Source organism: Pipistrellus hanaki, assembly GCF_964339955.1.
Source record: "Pipistrellus hanaki genome assembly, chromosome: 15".
NCBI classification, from domain to species: Eukaryota; Metazoa; Chordata; class Mammalia; order Chiroptera; family Vespertilionidae; genus Pipistrellus; species Pipistrellus hanaki.
The window spans coordinates 12,005,582-12,032,695 of NC_140517.1; the positions used below are offsets into that span (position 1 = coordinate 12,005,582).

General features: G+C 41.5%; 3 protein-coding genes across 3 annotated transcripts in view; 2 read left to right on the forward strand and 1 right to left on the reverse strand.

Annotated features, from left to right (window-relative positions):
- Nucleotides 1-2,556, forward strand: part of CDH1 (cadherin 1) — a 76,461-nt gene extending 73,905 nt beyond the window's left edge. Inside the window, exons 15-16 of the mRNA XM_084861019.1 lie at nt 224-367; nt 924-2,556. Of these exons, the coding sequence (XP_084717145.1) occupies nt 224-367; nt 924-1,133 (354 nt within the window). The 3' untranslated portion in view covers nt 1,134-2,556. The remainder of the gene's footprint in view (nt 1-223; nt 368-923) is intronic.
- Nucleotides 1-27,114, reverse strand: part of TMED6 (transmembrane p24 trafficking protein 6) — a 328,748-nt gene that overhangs the window by 7,249 nt on the left and 294,385 nt on the right. The window lies entirely within an intron of this gene.
- TANGO6 (transport and golgi organization 6 homolog) overlaps nt 6,667-27,114 on the forward strand; it is a 134,570-nt gene continuing 114,122 nt past the window's right edge. The window contains exons 1-6 of the mRNA XM_084861016.1: nt 6,667-6,835; nt 13,204-13,844; nt 17,873-17,989; nt 19,815-19,956; nt 21,922-22,058; nt 25,569-25,731. Of these exons, the coding sequence (XP_084717142.1) occupies nt 6,739-6,835; nt 13,204-13,844; nt 17,873-17,989; nt 19,815-19,956; nt 21,922-22,058; nt 25,569-25,731 (1,297 nt within the window). The 5' untranslated portion in view covers nt 6,667-6,738. The remainder of the gene's footprint in view (nt 6,836-13,203; nt 13,845-17,872; nt 17,990-19,814; nt 19,957-21,921; nt 22,059-25,568; nt 25,732-27,114) is intronic.

Below are 27,114 nucleotides of genomic sequence, written 5' to 3' on the forward strand. Positions count from 1 at the left end.
TCTCTACCTACAAGTGCTTCTCGCAATCCTTTTGTGCTATAGTTCCTTCCAGTGCTAATTTGGAGACTCTTAGGTTGAAAACTACCATTTCGGCTTACACTGGCACATGCTTGTAAATGCATAGTGGACAGTGAAGGCATTATCCAGTACCATAACCTATAAACCAAACAGAAGCCTGTTTCTGGCTTACTCTTTGCTAATACTTTCACCTTCTTCTCCAAAGGACTTTGACCTGAGCCAGCTGCACAGGGGCCTGGATGCCCGGCCGGAAGTGACTCGCAATGATGTGGCGCCAACCCTCCTGAGCATGCCCCAGTATCGCCCCCGCCCTGCCAATCCCGATGAAATTGGAAACTTTATTGATGAAGTAAGTAAGCAAAGTCGAAAGCCAAGGCACAGCTCATCTCTAAACTTGAAAGGAGCGTTTGTGTCCAAAGTTCAGAGTCTAGATGCTTTCCTTTGCCACATTGTCATCTTTCATGACCCCTGAGCCCTATTGTTGTGTGTCTCACCTGAATTTCAGAAATAATGTCATTTCGAATGGACCTTAGTGAATTGCGAAGCCCGTCTGACAACAGCAAGAATCCCTTGAAAAGATTGAATAGAATTAGAAATGGCATGAAAGAGATACAGAGTAGATCTCATTTGGTTTATAAATACCATTTTCATTTTTAGGGGGAAAGATATTCTGCATATTTTCCCTTAACTTTCTTTTCATTAACAAGGTATCATGTCCATCTTGGGGGGCAGTTGGTAGAAATTCACCGCGTTGGTGTTGATTGCTCCCGGGGTTCTGCAGGGCGGTGGTTGCGTTGCCCTGCGGTCCACTTTGCCTGAGGCACTAAGAGAAGGCATCTTGGCCCAAGATGTCAGGTGCGTGGCTCCTTTCCCTGAGAGATCCTGTTTTCTTCCTTCTTCTTTAGAATTTGAAGGCGGCCGACAGCGACCCCACAGCTCCCCCTTACGACTCTCTGCTCGTGTTTGACTACGAAGGAAATGGTTCCGAAGCTGCTAGTCTGAGCTCCCTGAACTCCTCGGAGTCAGACCAAGACCAGGACTATGACTACCTGAACGATTGGGGCAATCGCTTCAAGAAGCTGGCGGATATGTATGGAGGTGGCGTGGATGATTAGGGGACTCCAGGTCCCTATGCTTGTGTGCTGGGAAATGTAGGAATAATTCTTCTGGAGGTCTTTCAGCTCCCCGTATGTGAGATGAATACCTGGGGAAGAGATATTGATCAGTGATGCCGTTAGGATAGTTATGATTTCCACTTTGTAGATCTAATCTGTGTGTTAGAAAGATTTTGACTTAGTCCTTGAGTCTTTTCTTTCTCTTGTCACTCTTTACAAGCTTGCAGATTTTTTAAAGGGTGTTGTCTCATTTTTTTAAAAGGAAGGGGAGGGGTTGAATGCCCTGTTGTTTTGTGTATATACATAAAATTTAATTTTTAATTTTTTTATCCTATCACCGCATGGGTGTCCCATGTTCCAGTCTCCACTCTCACTCCTCAATTTACTTTACCCCAGACAGGACTTCTGTGAGGCAGAAGCTATTGGGCCCTTTTAGGGTAAGAGGCTGTGTCTTAGCCTGGCCATATTGGGACTGGGTATTGTATACTCTTAAGACCTTCAACGGTTTTCTTTTTTTCATCTCCTAAGTGTGTCACTTGAAATGGACATCTACCCCTTTGCTTGTTCTGAGTCAGAATGTTTGTGATGTGAATGTCCTGATGGGGGTACTTTGGTCCTAAACAAGGGGCTTTGGTCAGAGTCAGTGATGAGTTTTCAGGAGCCACTTAACTTTTAAAGTTGATCACAAAAACGTAAAAAAAGACTGACGTATTTCGAGACTCAGAACAGTGCCGAACGCGTTGCAGCCAAAGAGAGAAGATGGCTTTTCACAGCTGATGGAAAACATGGAGGTGTTTTGAGAAGGCAGGAGAAATTGCATGGAGATGGCAGGAGAAATTGTCGCTGAGCCTGGCAATTCAGCGAACTGAGGCTGAGAGTGGTTGAGATGGCTTTACCTCTAGCCCTGAAAATTCTGGAAAAAATGGGAGGCTCTCAACATGTGTTTCCTACCCGGATCTCAAGACCACGGTCCCTAGAATCCCCAAGTGCTTGCTTCTGTTGATATCCACAGGAAGTACTGGCTGATCTGGATACATTTGCCCCCAAATCTGAGAAAACAGAGTATTAGGAACTCCAGTTTTTTTCGTGGGGGTTAAGGAGAACCTTGATTTGGATATTCTTTTCGTTGAGATGCGACTATCAAAAACTTTTGACAATCACAGAAAATTGCTTACTGTCCATCAACTGCTTTTCGAAGGAAAAAAGTAATCACTGCAACCACTTCTTGGAATTGTCTTGATTTTTTAAGCATTTGAACTCTAATGTAGTCTGAATAGACAGTCACTATAGTTTTGAGTGGATATGTGTGCGGGTGCTGATAATTTCTATTTTCTTTGGGGATGGAAAAACAATTCAAGCTGATAAAACGTATACCTAAATATTCATTTTTATAAATTTTATTAAAGAATTTTGTTAAATCATTGTCAAACTTGTTTTATTTGATTGCACCTCAATCCCAGGCAAGACAAATGATAGATTAACTCAGTCTAACCATGGAGAAAGAAGCTTTATATTCAAATGACTTCTCTAGAACTTTGTGTTTTTTGTTTTTTTTCCTGTGGTGCACACAGTGGAAGAGAAACTGCATTTTCAAGGTCACTTTATTTGAAAAACATCTCTTCATGCCCTAGCTGATTTGGCTCAGTGGATAGAGCAGGGTCCTGGGCTCGATTCTGGTCAAAGGCTGCAGGCCCGATCTCCAGTAGGGGGCGTGCAGGAGGCAGCCGATCAATGCTTCTCTCTCATCATTGATGTTTCTATTCCTCTCTGAAATCAATACAAAAAATATATTATTTAAAAGGTCCAAAATTATAAACACCTATTCATGTGCATGTTGTGAAACCAATACAATTCCTTTGGCAATGGGAGAGGTCTGGGCTGAGCTGAGGGTAAGAAATAGAGCTTCAAACAGCAGTCAGCAAAGTTAATAAAGACTGGAGGTTCTCTAACAGGTAGATTGTGGCCTTCCCCCAGGGGATGTTTCGCAGTTTCTGGGTAGGGTTTGATTGTCATGACTGGGGAGGCGCTGCTAAACATCCTGCCATGCACAGGACTGCCCCGCATAACCAAGACTTATCAGGCCCCAGATGGTACTGGTGCCTCTGAGAAGTCCTGGGATAGGCCTTTGACTTTTCTCTGCTGGAGGGGTGTAACTTTTTTGAACTACTTAAAAAAAATTTAAATTTGTAAACTATATATATCACCTTTTATTATCTTTATTTATCACCTTTTATTACAGTTAAATTGCACTCAATACATTAACGGGTTTAATAATGGTGACATCATTCACTAGGACGATCCTTATTCTTAGGAGATACACGATGAATCTCGGGGCAAAGTGTTAACGCTGTCTGGAAAGGAACAACTTGAGGAAGAAAGCATATCAACAGAGGGCAAAAGCAAACGTGAAAAATGTTTGCAATGCCTGCATCTGTGCTCACTGTAGCATTATTCACAACAGCCAAAAAAGGTGGAGACAACTCAAATGTCCATCAGTGAATGAGTATATTAAGCAAAATGGGGCATACACAAAACATGGAATATTATTCAGCCTTAAAAAGATTTAAAAAAAAAAAAATCTTCCCTGGCTGGTTTGGCTCAGTGGATAGAGCGTTGGCCTGCAGACTGAAGGGTCCCAAGTTCTATTCCAGTCAAGGGCATGTACCTGAGTTGCAAGCACATCCCCAATGGAGGGTGTGCAAGAGGCAGCTGATCGATGTTTCTAACTTTTCCTCTCTCTTCCTCTCTGTAAAAAAAATCAATAAGATATATATTTTAAAATATTAAATAAAAAGGAGAAAAATCTTACCCTGGCTGGTGTGGCTCAGTGGGCTGGGCATTATCCCCAGCACCAGGCGGTTGCTGGTTTGATTCCTGGTCAAGGGCACATACCCCAGTTGTGAGCTTGATCTCTGGTGGGGGGCATGCAGGAGGCAATGGATCCATGTTGCACTCACATCCATGTTTCTCACTTCCTCTTCTTCCTCTCCTGAGAAATCAATAAACTATTCTTTAAAAAAAAAAAAAAATCCCAACGCATGCTACAATGTGAATACTTAATACCACTGATTTGTTTACATTAGAAGGGTTGATTTTATGTTATGCATATTTTACCTTAATGAAAAGTTTGACATGGGAGTATAAAATGGTTGCATAACATTGTGAATGTACTTATTGCCACTGAATCATATGCTTAAAAATGGAAAATTTTATATCTACTTTACAGTAATAAAAAATAGGGGGAAATACGATAAAGACAAATATAATGGTTCTACCATGAATAAATTAAACTGTTTACAGAGGACCTACCATAAGCAAGGGGCTGTATGAGCAAGGAAATAACTTTCTGAAAAAGACTACTGAGAAGGTAGCAGGCTCAGCCAGGAGCCAATTGGATGATGGGAATTCTGAAGAACCGTGCCTTTGTTTCCCTCTTGCTAGTTCTGTAGGTCCTGACAAGGTGGTGTATGGAGAAGACAGGAGCCATCCTGCCTGAGTTCAAATTCTGGTTCTGTACTTTATTTTTTAAATATATTTTATTGATTTTTTTTTACAGAGAGGAAGGGAGAGGAATAGAGAGTTAGAAACATTAATCAGCTGCCTCCTGCACACCCCCTACTGAGGATGTGTGTGCAACCACGGTCCATGCCCTTGACTGGAACGGGATCCCTCAGTCCTCAGGCTGACGCTCTATCCACTGAGCTAAACTGGCCAGGGCTGGGTTCATACTCTGAGCTTAGACAAGTTATTTAACCTTACCCTCTCCTGTTTCCTTTTCTCCAATAGGAAGATAACAGTTTCTACTTCACAGGTGGCTGTGAAGCTAGGTGGAATGTAAAAAGCATTCAGAAGAGTGCCTGGCTCACCGTAGTGCTTTTCTTTCTATTGCTGAATAAGGGCCACAGGAAGGGAGTTTTGAGTAGAGGAATCATTTAAGCAAAAGCAGGATGATAGAAAAGACCAAGCCAGACTGGATTTAGTCAGATAGAACTATTCAAGTGCGTTGAGCAGAACTATGTGACCCAAAGTGGGGTTCTGTGAAGGTGCATCTGTTTGCAGGGTTGAACTGGCCTGGGGAGGGGACCAGAGGCAGCAAAGAGCCTCTGAATTTTGAGTTGCAATAAGGATAAAGGGGTCCAGAATATACCTCTAATGAAGAGGTTTTTCTCCTGAACTCCCCTTATCTGCCTAAAAGCAGAGCCTCCCAAAGGAATTCAACAGTCATAAATCTTCCCGGGAGTTTCACAACCAAGGAGGGTAGAACATTGGCTTCACTGGGATAGGAAATCACCAACAGATATTGTCACAAAACTATCATATCTCCCATTTATTTTTTCTCAGTCACTTGTTTTCCCTTCATTGCCCTTTCTCTCCCTCCCCTATTAAGACAGCATACAAACCCTCAATTCTAACCACCTCATCGAGGCACATTTTTCTGTGAATTCTTTAGGAGGTGCATAAACATCTGGTTTTTCTCTTGCTTATCTGCCTTTTGTCAGTTTAATTCACAGGCCCCATATCCAAAACCTAAGTAGATAAAGTTCCCCTCAGACAAGAATCTGCTTGATGCTAAAGGGAGAGGTAATATAAAGGTAAAACCTTTAAGATAAGTGAAAAGAAGCTTCAGTGATGTCTTTTGTGGAGTGGGTGGCAGGGGATTATCACAGAGACTAGGGTTTTCAGACAAATAGGGTAAGAATTTAGGGGTCAATTATGAAAGATGGACTGCATCCACTCCACTTATCACATGTGGCTTTCGAAGCCAGAAACCCTTATCTTGCTGAGGTCTTTACTGGCGATTCTGTTTCTGTAAAACAGCCACTGATAACTATTGGATACCAAAAGCCTTGTTAGTTCTGGGTTGACTAATGTCCTATCTGCTTAGGTCTCCCATTGTTTCATTCAGTACATGCATGCTTTCATACTGAAATGCATATTATTTCGCGATAAACTACTTTTTTTTCTTTAATTTTTTTATATTAAAAATTTATTGTTTGAAGTATTTCAAATAGTGGTACATATGTCTCCCTTTTCCCCCCATTGGCCTTCCCCCGTCCGTCCTCCCCTACCCCCAGTACATGCCCTCCCCTACCCCCCCCCCAGTGTCTTGTATCCATTGGTTATGCTTATATGCACGCCTACAAGTCCTTCGGTTGATCTCTTACTGCCCCCGCATCCCCACCCCCCCAACCTCCCCTGCCTTCCCGCTGTAGTTTGGCAGTCTGCTCAATGCTTCCTTGCCTCTGTATCTATTTTTCCCCCCCATTTCATTCAGTACATGCATATTTCATACTGAAATATATATTATTTCACGATGAACTACTTCTGATTTCCTTCTTGATGTAGCGGTTCATTGTGCATCCAGGCAAGTTATAGTAGCTGTGGGTCCCCCGCCCCCAGGGCAGTAAAGGGATGGAGAAAATACAATAGCAGGACAAATGGGCGTTCCCGCTCACGTCGGCCCCGCCCACACCTACAGCCCCGCCCATGCCTATGGCCCCGCCCGCAGCGCTGCGCGCGCAGCGCTGCCACACACAACATGGCGGCGCGCACGGGCCGCCGAGGCGCCTGAGCAGGTCGCGGAGTGGCGCGTGCCACTCCAGTCATGGCGGGCCGCGGGCCGGCCGCGGGTGGCGGTCCTCTGGAGGCACGCGGTCTGGAGCGGATTGTGGAGGCGCTGAGGCTGCTGCTGAGCCCGGGAGGTGAGAGGACGGGCCGCGGCGCCGGGCCGCGTGGGGAGCTCTGAGGGCCGCCAGGGGCTTCAGGCCGCCCGCCCCCCGGGGCTTTGGGGGCACCGTCTGCCCAGGCTCCGGGAGGGATGGGATGCTGTGGACACTGACACCAGACCCCGTGCCAGCGCCCCGGTCCGCGGTTTCTTCCCGTCCTTGGGCAGCATCCGAGGCCGGGGCTGCGGAAACGGGTCCGGAGACGTGGGTGCGCGGGGCGGTCCCCGGAGGTCCCAGCCTCCGGGGGGCGCAGGGTCTAAACCCCGGAGGTTTGTGCAAAAATGCCAGGGAGTCCCGGGAAAGGAAGCAGTGACGGTTGAGGAGCTGGGTTTGGGGAGAGCATTTAGGGATGCACAGTCTGGGACGGATTTGCAATCCCTTTTAATCTCCCGGGGTGGCGTGACCAGGTGTCCCCGATTCAGAATCTGAAGGCTCCCTGGGAGCCTGGCGCTCACCGGGCACAGCCAAGCACACAGCCAAGCCGCACCGGAGACATACGTAACCTACCCGAGATCAGTGGCTCAGATTGCTCCAGGTGTTACCTGGAGCTTTGGGAAAAGACACCGCTGAAGGATCTGTTTTGGGGAAAGGGGTTCAGGGTGGTGAGCAAGGTGAGTGAGGTGATGTTTCATGTCTTAAATTTTGAGACGTGCCCTCCGCCTCTCACCCCCCCCCGCCCCCCCATCCCCAACCAAACTGCAAAAACTCCCACAAACATTCTACCATACGTGGGGTGAAGTGAAAAGAAGTTATTAATAGTAGCCATTGAGTGCCTAAGAACTATCCATCCCTGTACTATGCCGATGATTATCATTTAATTCTCACAGCCATCACCTGAGCCAGGTATTACATGTTATCCCATTTTACGGAGGTTGGAGATTGCTCAGTGTCAGTCCAGCAAGTGGCAAAGCCAGGGTTTGAATTCAGGAGGCTCCCACTGTAGTGTGATGACTACACTACTTTGTCCCAGTGAAGAGCTGAATCTCAGAGTGTTAACTTCCTAATCAAGAGGCCACTTGTCTAGCAACTGCAACTCTCTCACGTACGACTGAGGAAAAGGTTAAATCTGGAAGTCCATCATCTGTCACAAAGCACCTGTACTTCATTTATAGAAGACTTCTAAATCTCAAAGAGTATGTGGTGGAATTACATACATGAACTTAATTAAATTATTCTTTTTCTTTTTTTTTCTTTTTATTTTTTAAAATATATTTTATTGATTTTTTTACAGAGAGGAGGAGAGAGGGATAGAGAGCTAGAAACATCGATGAGAGAGAAACATCGACCAGCTGCCTCCTGCACACCCTCACTGAGCCAAACCGGTTTCGGCTTTTTCTTTTTTAAAAAAAATATTTTTATTGATTTCAGAGAGGAAGAGAGAGGTAGAAACATCAATGAGAGAGAATCATCGATTGGCTGCCTCCTGCACACCCCTCACTGGGGATTAAGCCCACAACCCAGGCATGTGCCCTTGGCTGGACCTGAACCTGGGACCCTTCAGTCCACAGGCCGACACTCTATCCACTGAGCCAAATTGACCAGGGCAAAATTATTCTTTTTCAAATAGGAATCTAAACATTTCTTTCTTTCTTTCTTTTTTTTTTTTTTTTAATCTAAACATTTCTAAACATTCCTATATGAAAAAGAGTAATATATTTAGTTTTGTTAAATGATATTATTTTGCACATACAGTCTATTACATATTGTGTGAATCTGCCGGCTGTTTTCTTTTATTATATCTTTCGGTGAAGGAGTTTAAAGTGCGTTATGATATTCAGATGTCCCTGATGGGCAAAGGAAAGGATCTTGGACAGGATGAAAGTATTGGTTAAAATGACACCACCCTGGTTAAACTTTTGATCTGTAAATTGACTACCTTTAGAGTAATATTTACTGAGAGTTAACTGTTTCTAGTAATCTATCCTCAGTGCTGTTGGAGATGCACATAAGATGCTTATGCTCTCAAGCATCTTGTCTGTTTGGGGGAGATGGTACCATGCCTATAAACCAAAAGATACTCGACATGGCAAGATAACACTAGTGCTGAATGGATGGTACCGATAGAATTGGTTAGAGAGGAATCCTTCATGGGTGAGGCCACAGGAAAAAAGAATTGAGTCTGGATGGGAATTACATAGACAGGAAGGAAGATATCAATGCTCTTTCACATTTGAGCTACCAAAAGTTCTGCTGCATTAAGCATTTCTCTTCCCCTGACTTCCATTTCTATTCTCAATCATGGGGCAAGTAAGAATATTTCCACCTCCACTTTTAGGAAAAATAGGAGCCATCTCAACAATAGTTTAAAAAAAAAATAACTTTTCTAAATACTAAATATAATTTCACTGGGGGAGAAGAGGCTGAAAATTCCAAAAATCCTATATAATAAATCCTATATAATAAAAAGCTAATATGCAAATCGACCTAACAGTGGAGTGAACAGTCACTATGAAGTGCACTGTCCACTATGCAGGAGCTGCCCCCTGGTGGTCAGTGTGCTCCCACAGGGGTAGCACTGCTCAGCCAGAGGCTGGGCTCATAGCTAGCGAGTGCAGCAACGGTGGCAGGAGCCTCTTCCGCCTCTGTGGTAGTGCTAAGGATGCCCAGGCCTAAGCCATCAGTAAGACATCCCCCAAGGGCTCTCAGATTGCAAGAGGGTGCAGACTGGGCTTAGGGACACCCCCCACACTGCCCGAATGCATGAATCTCATGCTCCAGGCCTCTAGTTTATAAATAAGGAAAGTATATTACACTTATTCTTGCATGCCACATCGTTTGCTCTTTGAACTTAATAAAAAGTACCATACAAATTGTGATGTCTGCTTTTAAATGTCACAAAGCATAGACATTTAAACTGCTCGCTGATTGGAAGGACTAGATGATGCTGTTCACGAAGGCAGCATTTCCCGAAGTGTGACAGGAGTGGGTAGAATAGTGTAGTGAAGTGATCAGGAGTTTGGCTCTGGAGCCAGACTGCACAAGTTGAATATGCCCTGGAAATGTTAATGATTAATGACTAATGATAGTCTTTGTCTTACAGAGTTGTTGTGAGATTTGAGTTAAATACAGAAAGCTTAGAAAAATATATTAGCTCATATAATTTAATTAATTAATTAATATTATAATTTAAAAATGACTTAATTTGAAGAAATAAACAAAGCAGGTTACAATATAGCTGGTCCTCCAGTAAATGACAACCATTGTGGAAATGCTATGTGACTGAAATTTGGAAAACATTGTTTTAAGGCAACAATCTCAAACTTTTTGGTTTTAGCACTTTTTTACACTCTTAAAAATTTGCTGAGGACTTAAAAGAGATTTTCCGTGGGTTATATGTATCAATATTTACTGTATTTGAAATGAAGATCTTAAGAAAAGTCTTTTACATTTATTTTAAAATAACATTAATTTAAAAATAGATAAAATAACATTGATAAACCATTACATGCCAATATAATGACATGTCATGAAAATTATTTTTTGCAAAATAAAATAAATTAGTGGGAAGAATGGCATTGTTTTATTTTTTTTGCAAATTTTCTTAATATCTGGCTTATTAGAGGACAGCCCAATTTTTATATTTGCTTCTCCATTCTGTCATGATAGGTTGTTCTGATTGAAATAGATGAAAAAAGGCTAGACTCACATATATATGTGGTTGGGAAATGGGAGGAAACTTCAATCACCTTTTCAGATAATTGTGTATATTTATTTAAATTTTTTACATTTATTTTTAGAGAGAGAGGAAGGGAGAGAAGGAGAAACGATGTGAGAGTGCCTTTATTTTCAAGTAGATTTTATTTTTTCACCAATAGAGGGCAGAAAAGACTACTTTATTAAGGGATTTGATAAACAGCTTTTGCTTTATATATATATGTGTGTATATATATATATAATATATATTTATATATATATTATATATATATTTTTAAAGAAAGTTCTTGGGGCTTTAATTATTATTTTTTAAAATATATTTTATTGATTTTTTACAGAGAGGTACAGCTTTTGCTTTAAATCACTTTGTGTCCCATGTTTGGGTATCTTTAGCCAAATATTCACTCCCTTAAGTCAGAATACATACCCTGGACAGCCCTAAAGAAGTACTGGAAAATTCTTCTGACTCATTATTTTTAAAGAACAATGTTATTGTTCCTTTTTATAAAGTACTTTATGTTCCTTATAGTAAAGCTTAAAATATAGAAAAACTAAAAGAAGAAAATTAAAATAATCTTAATCCCACTATCCAGAGATTGGATTTTGGGAAATACTATTTTTCTTTTTGACAAGGTTTCATATACTACCTACTGTTTTATAACCTTAAAAATAACTTTTTTTAAAGTACAGAAATAATAAGTATTCACTGTAAAGATTCTTTAAATTATAATTAAGCACAAAAGAAAAACCCATATCTTCTTACTATTCTATATAACTCCTTCTATTGATATATAACTCATTTTAGTTTTTAATTTGTTTTCCCACTGCTATTTTTGAAAATAAAAATAAATAATATGTTTCATATTCCCTTCCATTCCTACACAAAAGGTAGCATATTATATACATTCTTCTGCACTTTCACATTTTAATAAGTCTTAGGGATCACTAAACAGTGGACTGATCTTTATCTTTCCCTTTTATAAGTAATCCATTTTGTATACATACCATTTCTTATTCAATCAGTTTTCTAATGGGCATTTGTGTTGTTTCAAGTTGTTGTTTTGTTTTGTTTTTTAATCCTCACCTGAGGATATTTTTTCATTGCTTTTTAGAAAGAGTGGAAGAGAGAGGGAAAGACAGAGAGAAATATTGATGTAAAAAACACATCAATTGGTTGCCTCCTGCGTGAGCCCTGACCAGGACCCAGGCCAGGGAGGAGTCTGCAACTGAGTTACATGGCCTTGACTGGATTTAAAACCAGGACCCTTCAGTCTACAGGCTGATGCTCTATCCACTGAGCAAAACCAGCTAGAGTAAGTCTTTTGTTAATATAAGAAACACTACAATGAATACCTTGTGTATATGTCATTTTTGCCTGAATTCCTAAAATGGAATTGCTAGGCCAAAGGTTAAATGCTGATGTAATTTTGCTAGATATTGCCCAATTTCTCTCCTTAGTGTATGATAGTGTGTGTTTCCCCCAAATTTTAGTTTTTCTATATTTTAAGCTTTATTATAAAAGGCTAGCATGCTAAGTGTCCGACTATCTGACTAGTCGCTATGACACACCCTGACCACCAGGGGGCAGACGCTCAACACAGGAGCTGCCAAGCTGCAGTGACTTGGCAGCGGTGGTTCTCAGGTGACACACCCTGAAACCAGAGAGGAGGGAGCCCGATTCCTCAGGGGGCCACTGTATTCCACCTTTGGCCACGGGTTATGTTGTCGCTGGGGCACTGTCCCCGAATCTGGTTTACTTCACACTTGCGTTTGCATTCCACACCCTGTATTACAGCTACTTTGCAGAGTGCCCTCTCACACTCTGAGACCCCTTGGGGGATGTTGGAAAGCCGATTTCGGCACAATCCCTGAAGGCCAAGCCAAGGGACCCCACCTGCTGGTGGGATCCTGCTCACTCAGCAGATGCCTTTCGAGCCACAACACCACCCCAGGTTCAACCAGCTGGGGAGGGACCTCGGAAGGTTGGCTCCAGCCCCATCCCACCGGCCACCTTCTAATTAATTTCCTTTCAATGTGCACGAATCTGTACACCGGGTCACTAGTGTGTTATAAAACTTCGACGTTAGCTAGCTGACAGATGGGGAGTGCTATTTCAGTACAGTTTTAACTTACCTTTTAGGAGCAAAGTAGATCATATTGTCATGTTTAAAAGTCATTTGCATTTTTTCTATAAATGTTACATCGTTTGCTCATATAGTGTTTTATGCTTTTTGTCCACTTTAGAATATATTGAATGAACATGTCATTAATTAATGTTCCATATAATTTCATGGCTGCACCTAGAACAGTTTGATTGAATGAATCTTCGATAGTACGTGTCCAGCTTTCTAAATTTCTGTTTTATGCTACAGTTTAAGCCCAGAAAGATAGCTAAGAACGTTGCCTCTGACTTCAGAACACAAGTGGGATAGAAACTAACTGGATGAAGAATAACACGTTAGGGACGCTATTCTGACGACGTCCAGAGTGCCGTGGGAAGGGAGGGGATGTGGTCCTGCGTTCTGCCTGGGCTGGAGGCCACAGTGAGGGGGGGCTGTCCAGAGGCAATGCCACCGGAGCCAGGCCTCAGAGGATGGACTGGAGCGGGCAGTGCATTTCCACACAGGAAAGTGCAATTAATTTTCCACTTAAGTTGTCTCTCCTTTTTTTTTTTTTTTTTTTCTTAAAAGGATCAGGCTCAAGTTCACTACAGATCACAAAACATGATGTCTTGTTGGCTACTTTAAAATCTAACCTGTCTGCTTTGGAGGACACATTTTTGAAGGATCCCCACTGGAAGAAACTGCAACAGCTGAGGGATGAAATTGCTAGTAGGGCAGAGTGGCCCCAGCACTCGGTGGATGTCACCTGGAGCTTTACCGCTCAAACGTTACTGCTGCTCTTGTGCTTGAAGGAAACCATGGTCCACCTCGCAGCTGATTTCAATCCAGGTAAACCCAACCCGAGGACTCCAGAGGCCGCCCCTGCCCTGAGCCCAGACACACTCAGTATCTCACAGCAGAAGACGGTCCAGGCGGCTTTACAGTTTGTGGTCACCTTGGGCGTCTGCCCCTACCTCATGCCCGGTGTTGGAGTCCCCTTGAGACACAGGACCGAGTTTGGGGCTGTTGTTCAAGACGTGGTGTGTCTCGATGCTGCCCCCGATGCCACCCGGAGACTGTATGCCAGCTGCAGGGTCCTCCTGAGTGTTGCTCAGCACGCATCTCTCGGGAGCTTGATCTTCTGCCGCCACTTTGGGGATGTTGCAGCCGGTCTGTGCCAACTGGGATTCTGCCCAACCAAGAGAAAATCACTAAAACCCGAGGAAGAGGTAAAATATATGTGGAGAGAGACAGAGTCTGTGGGTGTGTCTGGGCGAATCTGTATGAATGTGTGTACATATTTGGGTGTGATTGTTATAAAAGATAAATCTTACTCCTTTGGAAAGGGACTGATGGAAAGAGCTAGAGTTCCTAGTGAATGTCAAAGCATACCCAGTAAATAAATGAATCTTTTTGGAGGGAGTTTTATTAGATGCTAGTCCTTTGCCTACTTGGAGAGTCCATTTCACCTGTCCCTTCTTGTCATTCTATGGAACAGCTATCACAGGCTATTTCTTTGAGCCTCTGTTTCCTTCTTTATATAAAATTGTATAGTAAGACCTGCCTTGGAAGGTGGTTGTGAGGATTAAGGTTAATGTGGGTGAAGTACCTAGCCCAATCCCCAATAATGCTCACCAAAATATACCGGTAATTACTACTGATATTAGTATTAAGCTGTTCATACCTCCTTCGTTAAGCTCTTGGGAGGATTAAATGAGATAAAAGTAGGTAAGGCACCTGGTACACTGCATAATTCAGTCAATGTTCGTTGTTATTAGGAGTTAGGGGTATGTGCCTTTGTTTTGCTGACACTCAGTAGGTCAGGACTTAGTATCTGGACCATAGAGGTGCTGTGGAAGTTACGGAAGCATAATTCATGGTCCTTTTCTCAAACAGCTCCCACATTCATTGAGGAGACAGGTCTCACAAATATAACATTTCGGGGACTCCTACGCCCCCATGAGGAGACAACTAGCATCTGCATAGGAACCTGGCCAGAAGACACTGTTACTGTATGAATGTAGTGAGGGTCAGGGTAGTTCATGTGCAGGGTAATTCCTTAGCCACTGCTGCCAGATCTCATAATGCCCACCACCTCATTCTCTGTCACCTTTCTGTGTCATCTTCCCACTTGTTTCTTTTTATTCCCCTTTAAAAAAATCCTCACCCGAGGATATGTTCATTGATTTGTAGAGACAGAGGAAGGAAGAGAGAGAGGGGAACATCAATGTGAAAGAGAAACATCGATCAAAAAAAAGGAACATTTGTAATAATATGAACAATAAAAACTTGTTAAAAAAAAAGAGAAACATCGTTCAATCAGTTGCCTTCTGTACATGCCCAATCAGGAATCGAACCTGCAACCTTTTGCTGTAGGGGTTGACATTCCAACCAACTGAGTCACCCTGCCAGGACTGTTGGTTCCCTTTTCCATTCTCTCTCCTGGCTGTGCTCACAGACATTTAACCAAAACCCACTCTCATTGGAGCAGTGACGGGAAGCTCTCCCATCGCCCTTTTTCTGTGGAGCAAAGTGCCATGCTCTTTACGACAGGGTATGGGTCTTGACAGTTCTATCTGGACTTCTGAGATAGGGGCATCTGATAGACAGGTTTTATTCATTATTGGGGCCAGGCAGTGCCCCAGGCATCTCTGGCAGGAGAGACAAAAGAAAGGGAAAGATGTAGAAAGGACCAAGTGTGAAGGTGGGAGAAGTTGGCAGAGGGGGAAACATGATGGGTGTCATCATGAAGCTGGACAAGTCCCAGCTGTAGCTGCTGCCCTAAGCATCTCCTTTTCCCCCTTTTGCTAAACGGTAATGGGCAGCACACTGACTGCTTAGACTGAGTTACTAAAGGGGGACAGTACTGTTGAGGCCCTGTGAACAGCACCCCTCTTTGCTGCCCAAGTTCTCAATGAATTAGAAGACATTTAACAGAGTAAGAGAGATGTGAAAAGTAAAGACATCCCCTTTAGCCCTGGCCCGGTGGCTCAGTTGGTTGGAACATCGTCCCATGCACCAAGGGGTTGTGGGTTTGATCCCAGGTCGGGGTGTGTATGAGAGGCAACGGATTAGTGTTTCTCTCACTTTCTCTTCCCCTCTCTCTCTCCTTCCCTTCTTTCCTCTCTCTAAAATCAGTAAAAAATTAAAACAGATTGGCTTGGAGATCAACGCATCCCAGTGATACCAACAATAAGCAAGGCTTAACAACAAGACTGCACACACAGCCCACAGGGCTACACCAAGACTGTCCACCGCAGGTAACTGGGAAGGCTGTGCTACTGGGCTCTACCAGAACACCTAGCACACAAAGCTATTCCATCAAATCAGGGAAAAACAACTAAAATGCAGACAAGAGGAAGGACACAAAGGAAGGAGATGGAGGAAAAGAAAAGATTGGACATTGAGTTCAAAACTACAGTTATAAGGTTATTCAACAATATCCTAAAAAAGGCCGATAAAATAAATGAGACCTATGAGGATATGAAAAGGGATCAACTAGAACAGGGGTCTTCAAACTACAGCCCGCGGACCACATGCGGCCCGCAGAGGAGTCTGATCCGGCCCGCCAGGTTTTTTGGGCAGTGAGCGCAGCCGAGGTGTTACAGTAGGAATTAGTAGTTCATATAGTCCGGCCCTCCAGCTCTCTGAGGGACCGTGATCTGGCCCCCACTTTAAAAAGTTTGAGGACCCCTGAACTAGAAATAAAGAATACATTGTCTGAAATAAAAAATATTACACAGAGTCCTAAAAACAGACTGGAAGATCGCAAGAATCAAGACAAAGATTTAGAACACAAAGAGCCAGAGGACACTCCTCTGCAGAAGCGAGAAGATAAGAGAATCCAGAAAGTTGAAGATAGTGTAAGAAACCTCTGGGACAATTTCAAGCGAACCAACATCAGAATTATGGGGATTCCAGAAGAAGAGAGAGAGCAAGATACCGAAAAAATACTGGAAGAAATAGTGACAGAAAACTTCCCCCACCTGGGGAAAGAAATAGACTTACAAGTCCAGGAAGCCCGCAGAACCCCAAACAAAAGGAATCCAAGGAGGACCACACCAAGACACATCATAATTAAAATTCCAAGGGCAAAAGACAAAGAGAGAATATTAAAAGCAGCAAGAGCAAAGCAGGTAGTTACCTATAAAGGAGCACCCATACGATTGCCAGCTGACTTCTCAACAGAAACCATGCAGGCCAGACGGGAATGGCAAGAAATATTCAAGGTGATGAATAGCAAGAACCTACAGCCAAAAATACTCTACCCAGCAAAGCTAACACTCAGAATTGAAGACCAGATAAAGATCTTCACTAATAAAAAAAAGCTAAAAGAGTTCATCACCGCCAAACCAGAATTATATGAATTGCTGAAAGGGGTTATTTAGGAAGAGGAAGAAGATAAAGAGAAAAATTATGAACAACAAATACGTAACCATCAACAAGTGAATCTAAAAACCAAGGGAATTAAAAAAAATCTGATGAACAATATTAACTGGTGAATATAATAGAATCAGAGGTATGGAAGGGGAGTGGACTGACGATTCTCAGGGAAAAGGGGAGTGGGGGTGCGGGAAGAGACTGAACAAAAACGGTGCACCTATGGATGAGAACAATGGGGGATGGGGAAAGGACAGAGGGTGGGGTGGGAACCTGGTGGAGGGGAGCAATTGAGGGGGGGAAGAGGATCACATTTGTAATAATCTGAACAATAAAGATTTATTTAAAAAAAAATTAAAACAAACATTACTCATAAGTTCAGAGTTGGAGGATATTGCTACCAGATGGAGACAAATGGGCTTCCCAACAGTGAATTCCAGAATCAGACACTCTTACTCCTCCCCCAGTGTTAAGGAGGGCTGGACAGCTGCAGTGCCTGTTGTGTGGCAGGGTATGTGCTTCTATAAAACACACAGCCAGGAGGAGCAGACAGAATGTGCACTTGCTCTGAAGAGGTAGAAGAGGAACGAGCTGAGCTGTGCATGACAGAACTAGCCAAAAAGTAAGCTTGTTCCAGACTCACTGTGGAGGTAAGTCCATAAGCTCTGCTGCCCAGAGATGAGTGCGGGGATGGAGAGAGGCCAGGAGGGTCTCTGTAGTGTCGCTTCCTCCAGCGGAAGGATGAAGAAGCCTTCTTCCCTCTCCCCTCACCAGTGTCTGTACAATATTGTGAAATATTACCTTCGATTGCCTGCCTGCTTTTTATTCTGCAAAAGCCAAGTACATGTGTTGTTGTTGTTTTTTGTTGTTTTTTTAGGTGTTAACCGAAGAGGAAAGAGCCCTATCTCGGGAGGCCTTGAGAGACATCTTGGATCAAGTGTATCAACCATTAGCTGTTCGAGAATTACTTATCCTCCAGGGAGGACCACCCCAGGTCGGTATTCAGGCCTAGGGACTCTCGTGGGTGCATCATTAATTGTAATGTGCATTCTTCTGGGAGTGGGCCTCTCCTGGGAAATTTGATAATCTAGTTAAATCTCATTTCATCTCTTAGATCGTTACATGGTATTTGGAAAACTAATTTCACTGATCCTTAGGATAATGTAAAATGATTTTTCTTTTAGTGGAATGATGGACACTATTCCCAAGAATATGGTAGTTTTATTTAAAATATATTTTATTAGTTCTGAAACTAGATTATTTTTAAACTAAAATTTGGCTATTTGACAGTACATTCTTTGAGCAAAAATATTTTAATACCTTATTTTTTAATGGAGTATTTGAAGTCAAGAAATTAAAGTTAGAGCTGTTGCCCTAGCTGGTTTGGCTCGGTGGATAGAGCGTCAGCCTGTGGACTGAGAGGTCCCAGGTTCGATTCTGGCAAAGGGCACATGTCCCCCAGTAGGGGGCATGCAGGAGGCGGCCTATCAATGATTCCCTTTCATCATTGGTGTTTCTATCTCTCCCTCTCCATTCCTCTCTGAAATAAATAAAAAGATATTTTAAAAATAAAATTAGAGCTGTTATTGGGACTATTTTTAGCTCCTTTGGAAAAAAAAATGTAATAGTATATATTCTAGTAGGCATGTGATAATTCTTTTTTCCCTTACAAATAATTATGTATCTGCAATGACTGAATTTGGGGATGTAGATGGGAATTATCTATTTGCTTTTAGGACCTAAAGTGTAGTTATCAGTCTGGGTGAGTAAAGTGTGAGGGGCCAAAGGAATTGGCTGTGGGTTAGGAACAAGGACCGGCTGCAGCTGGAGACAAAGATCTCCCAGCTGAAGTCATTCTCATCTCATCCCCAGAGCATTACTATAGCCCGCCCCCCATAGGACTCCTCTGGCCTCACACCCTGCTTCTCTGAATAAATTCAGTTTGCCAGATTAAAACAAATGCATTCTAATGATAACGTGGTCAAAAGCAGAGACTCTGGAGTTAGGCATACTAGAATTCAACCCCAGTGTGCAGCTGTATGAATTCATAAACCTTTCCGACCCTCACTTCCCTTATCCATAAAATGGGATGACAGCAGTGCCTTTTTTATAAGTCCCTTTTGAGATTACGTGGGAGGTTCTTCACAATAAATGGTAATTTTTACTCCTCCATAAGTATAAGAGAGAGGACAGGTTACTTAGGACTGTTTCTTTCACTAATTTTGGGCTCACACGTACATGCCCCAAAATGGTTAACATTTTTGCTCAAAATAAGGGACACCAAGTCTGTCTGTTCATGCTGGCTCCTCAGAGCTCTCAAAAAGGAGCTCTTGAGAAATCCACCTCTTTCTTGAAACTGCTGTGTCACAAGGAATCACAGTAGGGAAGACCCTGGAGGCAGGACTGGAGTGCCTGCCCTCTCTCCGTTGTGAACTGTCCCCGTGGTGGTGAGGCGTGTTCAGAGGAATCTTCTTTGGAAGCTAGATTCAGCTGGAAGGACTGCATTCGGAGGCTGGCCACGTGAACCCTGTGTTCCCCACCCAAATCTGTATTTTATTCACTGATGTGTTTGTCTATTTCTGGGTTTGAAACCTCACTTGCTGTCTCATTGGAAGTTTTACTGTATTTTTACTTTCTTAAAATGAGGAAGAAGGTTTTGTAAAGGAGTCCTTTGTGTTTTTTTTTAAGGAAAAATTTTTCTTTTGAAGTCTGTATAGCATACTATTGTCAGTCTGTCTCATTATATATGTTTTTATCATTTCTACACATCCCATCTATTTCCTTGACATTCAGTTCATACCTCTCCCTTCCTTTTCCAGTCCTGCACAGACGGGAAGACACAAGCTCGAAGTCGGGCCCCTGCCTGGCTCCGGCGTCTGTGTGGGCAGCTGCTCTCTGAGAGGCTGATGAGACCCAGCGGTGTGCAGGCAGTGGTCCGGGGCATTTTGGAAGGAGCGGGTGGTAAGAAAGAAAATGTTTCTGTTCCTTTAGTATCCATTTTCCTTCAAGTCACAGTGAATTACTGATCTCCAACATTTGTCTTTAAACCTGATTGAGACTGTATGTGCCTTTGTGGAGATTAAGGAAGTTAGACTTGGAAGTCAAACCCTAATGAATTTCTTTTCCAAAGAAACTATTTTCTTGCCATTTTTCTGAAACAGTCTTGACACACTGTTCACATTGTTGAATGATATTGTTGGCTATTTCAAATGATCTGTAATATCAGAGGAACAACAAATTGATGTTTCTCTCTTTCTCCCTCCCTTTCTCAATTCTCTCTTCCTCTCTAAAAATTAATTAATTAAAACAATTTTAAGAATAATTAAAAAATAGCCCTAGCTGGTTTGGCTCAGTAGATAGAGCGTCATTCTGTGGACTGAAGAGCCCTGGGTTCGATTCTGGTCAAGGGCACATGCCTGGGTGCGGGCTTGATCCCCAGTTGGAGGCGTGCAAGAGGCAGCTGATCAATGATTCTCTCTCATCATTGATGTTTCTATTTCTCTCTTCTTCTCCCTTCCTCTTTGAAATCGATAAAAAAAAGAAAAGAAAAGAAAAACAGGAAAAATCTCAAATAAACAATTTTTAAAAATATAGTTAAAAATAAATAATGAAGAAAGAATACAGTTTAGTGGTTTTTAGTATGTTCACAAAGTTGTGTAGCTATTACTATTACCTAATTCCAAACATTTTTCTTTAATTAATTTTATTTTTTACATAAAAAGTTCAGTAAAAGTTGGATAAAGTAGAGTGATTTTAAGCAGTAAATCAATTTTATCAACACAGCACAAGCTGGCCAAAACCACAAATAGCCTGCTTTGGAATATTTACATGGTAACAAATTTAACTTTTCAGGAGAGCTTCAACCTTCCTTAGAAAGTCTGCCTGTGATCCTAGCATGTAAAGGCTAAAAGCAAAACAAAAAACAGGAAAAAACAAACAGATTATTTTCAGTATATTCATATATATATTAAAATATAATACAGGTTGTCAGGGTGGAGGTTGTGCTTGAGGATGGACAGCACCGCCATAATTCCAAACATTTTTGTTATTATCCCCCCCAAACCTCTCATACTCAGCAATTACTCCCCGTGTCTCCTCCTCCAGTTCCTTATAAGCACTAACCTACTTTCTGTCCCAGTGAATTTGCCTGTTCTGGGTATTTCATCCAAATGGAATGAATGATGCAATTTGTGATCTTTGTGTTTGGCTTTCACTTAGCTTCATTTTTTCCCCCCAATATATTTTATTGATTTTTTACAGAGAGGAAGGGAGAGAGATAGAGAGCTAGAAACGTCGATGAGAGAGAAACATCGACCAGCTGCCTCTTGCACACCCCCCTCCGGGGATGTGCCCGCAACCAATGTACACGCCCTTGACCAGAATCAAACCCGGGACCCTTCAGTCTGCAGACCGACGCTCTACCGCTGAGCGAAACCGGTTTCGGCCATTTATTTTTTATTTTTTTTTTTAGGTTTAGTTATGTTGTACATGAGTCAGCCCTTTATTCCTTTTTTATGACTGAATTGTATGCATATGCCTGGTAATTTTTAAAGTTTTTTTTTTTTTTATCCTCACCCAAGAATATTTTTTCCTTTGGTTTTTAGAGAGAGTGGGAGGGAGGGAGGAGAGAGGGTGAGGAAGGGGGAGAGGGAGAGGGAGAGGGAGAGGGTGAGGGAGAGGGAGAGAAACATTGACGTGAGAGAGACACATCTATTGGTTGCCTTCCCCTTAAGCCCTGACGGGGGCCCCGGGATTGAACCTGCAACTGGGGTACATGCCCTTGACCTGAAATCGAATCTGCGACCTTTTGGTCCACGGGCCCACATTCTAATCACTGAGAAAATCCATCCAGGGCTCTCTCAGATTTTTAGGACCTTACCTGGGAAACGGCTGTGAGTTTTTGACATGTCTGTTCATTGCTGACAGCTGGAGTGGCTGGTGGGAGTGATGCGGAGGCAACAGCTGCTGATTGGAAAAAGTGTGACTTGATTGCAAAGATTTTGGCCTCTTGTCCCCAGCAGTCTCTTTCACCAGAGGACTACTACAGAGGTACCTGTCCCCAGGTAAATCATTTTGTTTCTTTTGAAAGTTTGAGAATTTTCTGCTTATTTACAGAAAGGATTTTTAATGTTCCTCTAATATTGAGGTAAAAGCAATATAATATTTAAGGTTACTGTTCATTGAGCAACCTTCTTAGTAACTGAATTAAAAACCTGTTGGAGACACTGACCTAATTGTTGGATTTAAGTATACTTCATCACTATTAGATAAGTAAGTAGGTCACCCAGCTTGCTGTCAATTAGAGTTGCGCTATGAAACTCAAGTTTTATCTTATTCCTTATCTTTTGTGTGTTTTTAATTAGCTAAAAAATAGGTATTAAATAAGGTAAAACAATATGACACATAATTTAAAAAGCACAAAAGAGTAAACAGAATTGTAAGTTTTCCTCTCACTTCTGTTCCCTAGTCCCTTCAGAAGTAGTCACTATCACCAATTTTTTGTTTATTTTCCAGAGATATTCTGTGTGTTATATATATATATAATTATATGTATTTGTATGTGTATTTATAGTCTATTTTTCATCCAAATGATAACGTATTACACACACTGGTTTTCATTTTGCTTTTTAAACTTTGAGATCATTTCATATAGAGCTGCCTAATTCTTTTTTGTGAGTAGTATTGCATTACATTCATTAATAATTTGTACCATAATTTATTTAACCAGTCCCCTAATGGATATTGGAGTTGTTTTCATTATTTTGCTATTATAAGCCATGCTACAGTTAATACTCATAAATCTTGTACATGTACAAGTTCTACCATAGGAAAAATTCCTAGAATTGAAATGACCAGTTCAAAGGGTATATACATTTAAATTTTTAACTGATATTATTTATGTATCTGTTTTCTTACACTTTTGCCTATACAACATGCTACAAAACATTTTTATCTTTGCTAATGTGATAGGTGAAAAATGTGGAAGGAGTTTTCTTAATCAGTACTCCCCATGCAATTAGATGTAAGACATGGCTTTTGAAGTATAGTCCAAAGAAAGTGGTTCTTTGTTATGCTGATCAAGGTTCTCATGGGTAGTCATGCATGAGAACACAATATCACAATGTAAAGATTTTATAGTAAAATATACTGCGTATAAATAATCTTACAGGACAAAGTTAATCATTGCAGTTATGAATAAATATTTGCTCACACTAGCAGCTTTAGTTTCGGTTCTTGAGGCTAAAATCAAGTCACAGGTTTCAGCTTGCTGAGTCTTTCTGGCAATGTCAGAGGTCACATACAGTTTTCGGGCAGAGATTCTCCTGCCTGCAAAAAGTGTAAGAGTCACTTTTAAGTCACTCTTTTTACGCAACTTTTCTATCAGTTGCTTTTAGAATGTGGTAAACCCACCTAGGCACTGGAGATCTATGTTTGTCTTTGAGAAAATAGGCTGTTGTCTGGGATAATTCAAACATGACAGGCGATCTTTAGGCACTAAATGTACTTACCTATCTTGACCCATTAATTTCATTTAGTGGTGCTGTTATAATAGCAAAGTTTGGAGAGAAACAGAATGTATGGAAATTAGGAAATAATTTAATAAATTATTTTTTCTTTTTAAAAAAATATATTTTATTGATTTTTTACAGAGAGGAGGAGAGAGGGATAGAGAGCTAGAAACATCGATGAGAGAGAAACATCGACCAGCTGCCTCTTGCACACCCCCTACAGGCGATGTGCCCGCAACCAATGTACATGCCCTTGACCGGAATCGAACCAGGGACCTTTCAGTCCGCAGACCGACGCTCTATCACTGAGCCAAACCGGTTTCGGCTAATTTAATAAATTCTTACCTGCAGCTTGAATAGATATATATCACTGTATAATATTTTTGAGGAATTTATAACAGTTCTAGGGGCCCATGCATGAATTCGTGGTACAGGGGCGGGTCTTGAATATATTTAAGACAAAACAAAACAAACAAACACACCGGAATCGAACCTGGGACCTTTCAGTCCGCAGACCGACGCTCTACCACTGAGCCAAACCGGTTTCGGCTAATTTAATAAATTTTTACCTGCAGCTTGAATAGATATATATCACTGTATAATATTTTTGAGGAATTTATAACAGTTCTAGGGGCCCATGCATGAATTCGTGGTACAGGGGCGGGTCTTGGGGCTGCCTCTTGCACACCCCCTACAGGCGATGTGCCCGCAACCAATGTACATGCCCTTGACCGGAATCGAACCTGGGACCTTTCAGTCCACAGACCGACGCTCTACCACTGAGCCAAACCGGTTTCGGCTAATTTAATAGGGGGATGCCTCTTGCACACCCCCTACTGGGGCTGCCTCTTGCACACCCCCTACTGGGGATGTGCCCACAACCAAGGTACATGCCCTTGACCAGAATCGAACCTGGGATACTTGAGTCCGCAGGCCAATGCTCTATCCACTGAGCCACTTGAACTGTAGGTACAGGGTCGGGTCTTGGCTCATACTCCGCTCCCTTGCCCAGCTCCTCCCGCTGTGGCCTCCAGTTCCCTCTCTGCCATTAGCCCTGCTCCCATGCACTGACAGCCCGGGCCCCACTAGCACCCACTGATGGCACAGAGCAATTGGGGTCAGCACCAGCAGGGGGAGCTAGTGGGGCCAGCACCAGCAGCAGGTGGTGGGGGAACAAAGAATTTTCAGAACCCCCAGAGGCTTGCCCCGATGACAGCAACCAGCACCCTGCCTTGGTCTGGTGCTCCCAATCACCTGTTCCACTATCCCATCTTGGCCAACACCCACCATGTTCCGTGTGAGCCTCCTTGTGGTTAGTGCATGTCATAGCAACTGGTTATTTGGTTGCTCAGTTGTTCCACCATTTGTGCTATTTGCATATTATATATATATATATATATATATATATATATATATATATATGATATTTTAATAATATATAAAACTGAATATTAAGTGTGGCTTCAGTAAAAAAGAAAAAAAGAATTATACAGAAATATGTTGGAAAAAATACACCAAAAATGTGATTATTAGTGATTTAGGAAGATTTAATTTTATTTTCAAAACGTTATTTTCTAGATTTTCCACAATGAGCACGTATTTTATAGAATTATTTAATGAAAACGTAATTTCTTCAGTTCTGACAACCTTCAATACTGGGTTGTTAAATTTTAAAAAACCAATTTTGTTGAATCAGTGTTATTTCAGTGAGTTTATTTTTCAGCCTAAAGAAATCAGTGTGTTTGTTTGTTTTGTTTTGTTTTAAATATATTTTATTGATTTTTTTACAGAGAGGAAGGGAAAGGAATAGAGAGTTAGAAACATTGATGAGAGAGAATCATCGATCAGCTGCCTCTTGCACACCCCCTACTGGGGATGTGCCCGCAACCAAGGTACATGCCCTTGACCAGAATCGAACCTGGGATCCTTGAGTCCGCAGGCCAATGCTCTATCCACTGAGCCAAACCGGTTTTGGCAATAAATTAGTGTTTTTTCTTCTTAGTTAATGTAAAGCCCCTTATAAAGAGGCTGGTATTTATTTACTTCATATACTTTTTCTTTTAGATCCTGGATTTATTTCACTTTCAAGATAAATTAACTGCACGACAATTTCAGAGAGTTGCCACCACTACCTTCCTAACTATGTCAAGAGAACGCCCACAGCTGGCAGCAAAGTATTTGCTTCAACCAATGTTAGCGCCTCTTCATCGATGTTTGAACACAGCAGGTAAAGGAGGAAGTCTGGTGGCTGGGTGCCCCTCTTCTTCAGTGTTTCAGGTTTAAATGACTTCAGTCTGTGGTATATCAGTGACTTTAGTTTTATCTTTTTCTCTCCCAACTTTTTATTTTGAAAAATCCAGTTCACAAAAGTTCTAAGAAGATATAGTGAACCTAGGTTGACCAACTGTTATTTTTGGGCCACATTTGCTTTATCTTTCTCTTTCGATACGTATACATTTAAAAAAAAAAAAACATATGAGAGTTAGTTGTAGACATCATCTAATATACAGACTTTATTCAGATTTCTCTAATTGTCTCAAGAATTTCTTTTATAACTTCTTTAAAAATTCAGAATCCAGCCAAGAATCATTCATTACATTCCCTTATGTCTTTTTAGTTTCCCTTAATATAGAATACTTCTCCAGTTTTTTGTTTGTCTTTTATCAACATATTTTTGAAGAGCCTAGATTGTACATTTTTAAATTTGTATTTACTTGTTTCCTCATAATTAGATCCAGGTTAAACATTTTGGCAGGAAAACTACATAGGATGATGGTTCTTTTTTCAGTCTCCATCAGATTAAGGGACATATGTTATCACTTTATCCCATTATTAGCAATGTTATATTTGATAATTTAGTTAACGTAGTAGGACACAGATTTCTCCATTGTAAAATACTGTCCTCCCTATGTAATTAATAAGTAAGCTATATCATGATAGTCTGAGACTGTGTGATAGTCTGTGTGAATACTGTTTCCCAATAGTCTTTCATACTATGCTTTAAAATCCATTGATGAGCCTTACCAGTAAAATGTTGACTATTTCTTGAGTTATTTCTATTTTGTTTGTTGGTATTCTTATGCAAAGAAAAGCTTTTCTTTCTTCCTGCCTTGCCCCTTTAAAAATTATTATTTAAATATCAATATAGATATTTAGATTCTTTTTCAATTGGTTACCAAACATTTCTGTCATTCATTTTGATGCTCAGATTTTCCCATATTTGGCCAGTGTGTTTAGCTCTGTGTTAATGTCTTAAAATGTTGACATTTTCAACACTTGCCTTAGTATGTATAGCTTTATTGAGTTTAATGCTGAGATACTGAGAATCATTATAGCACTCTTGATGATTAAAAAAAAATTTTTTTTTCCTAGATAGTTTCTAAGGTTAAAAATGAAGAAAAAAATGTTGGATGTATGGTTAAACCAAATTTAGGTGTGTGTAGACTTTGTGTGGAAGTCATTTTGTAGTGTGAATTTATCTGGGTGTACTAGTATGTGGTGGGAAATGTGCAATCATGGAGAAAGTCTAATTCTTTAGCATGACAAAATTTTACCAGACTCAGCCTTGGTGAAGTGAAATTAATCAGACATGACAAACATGATAGTTGAG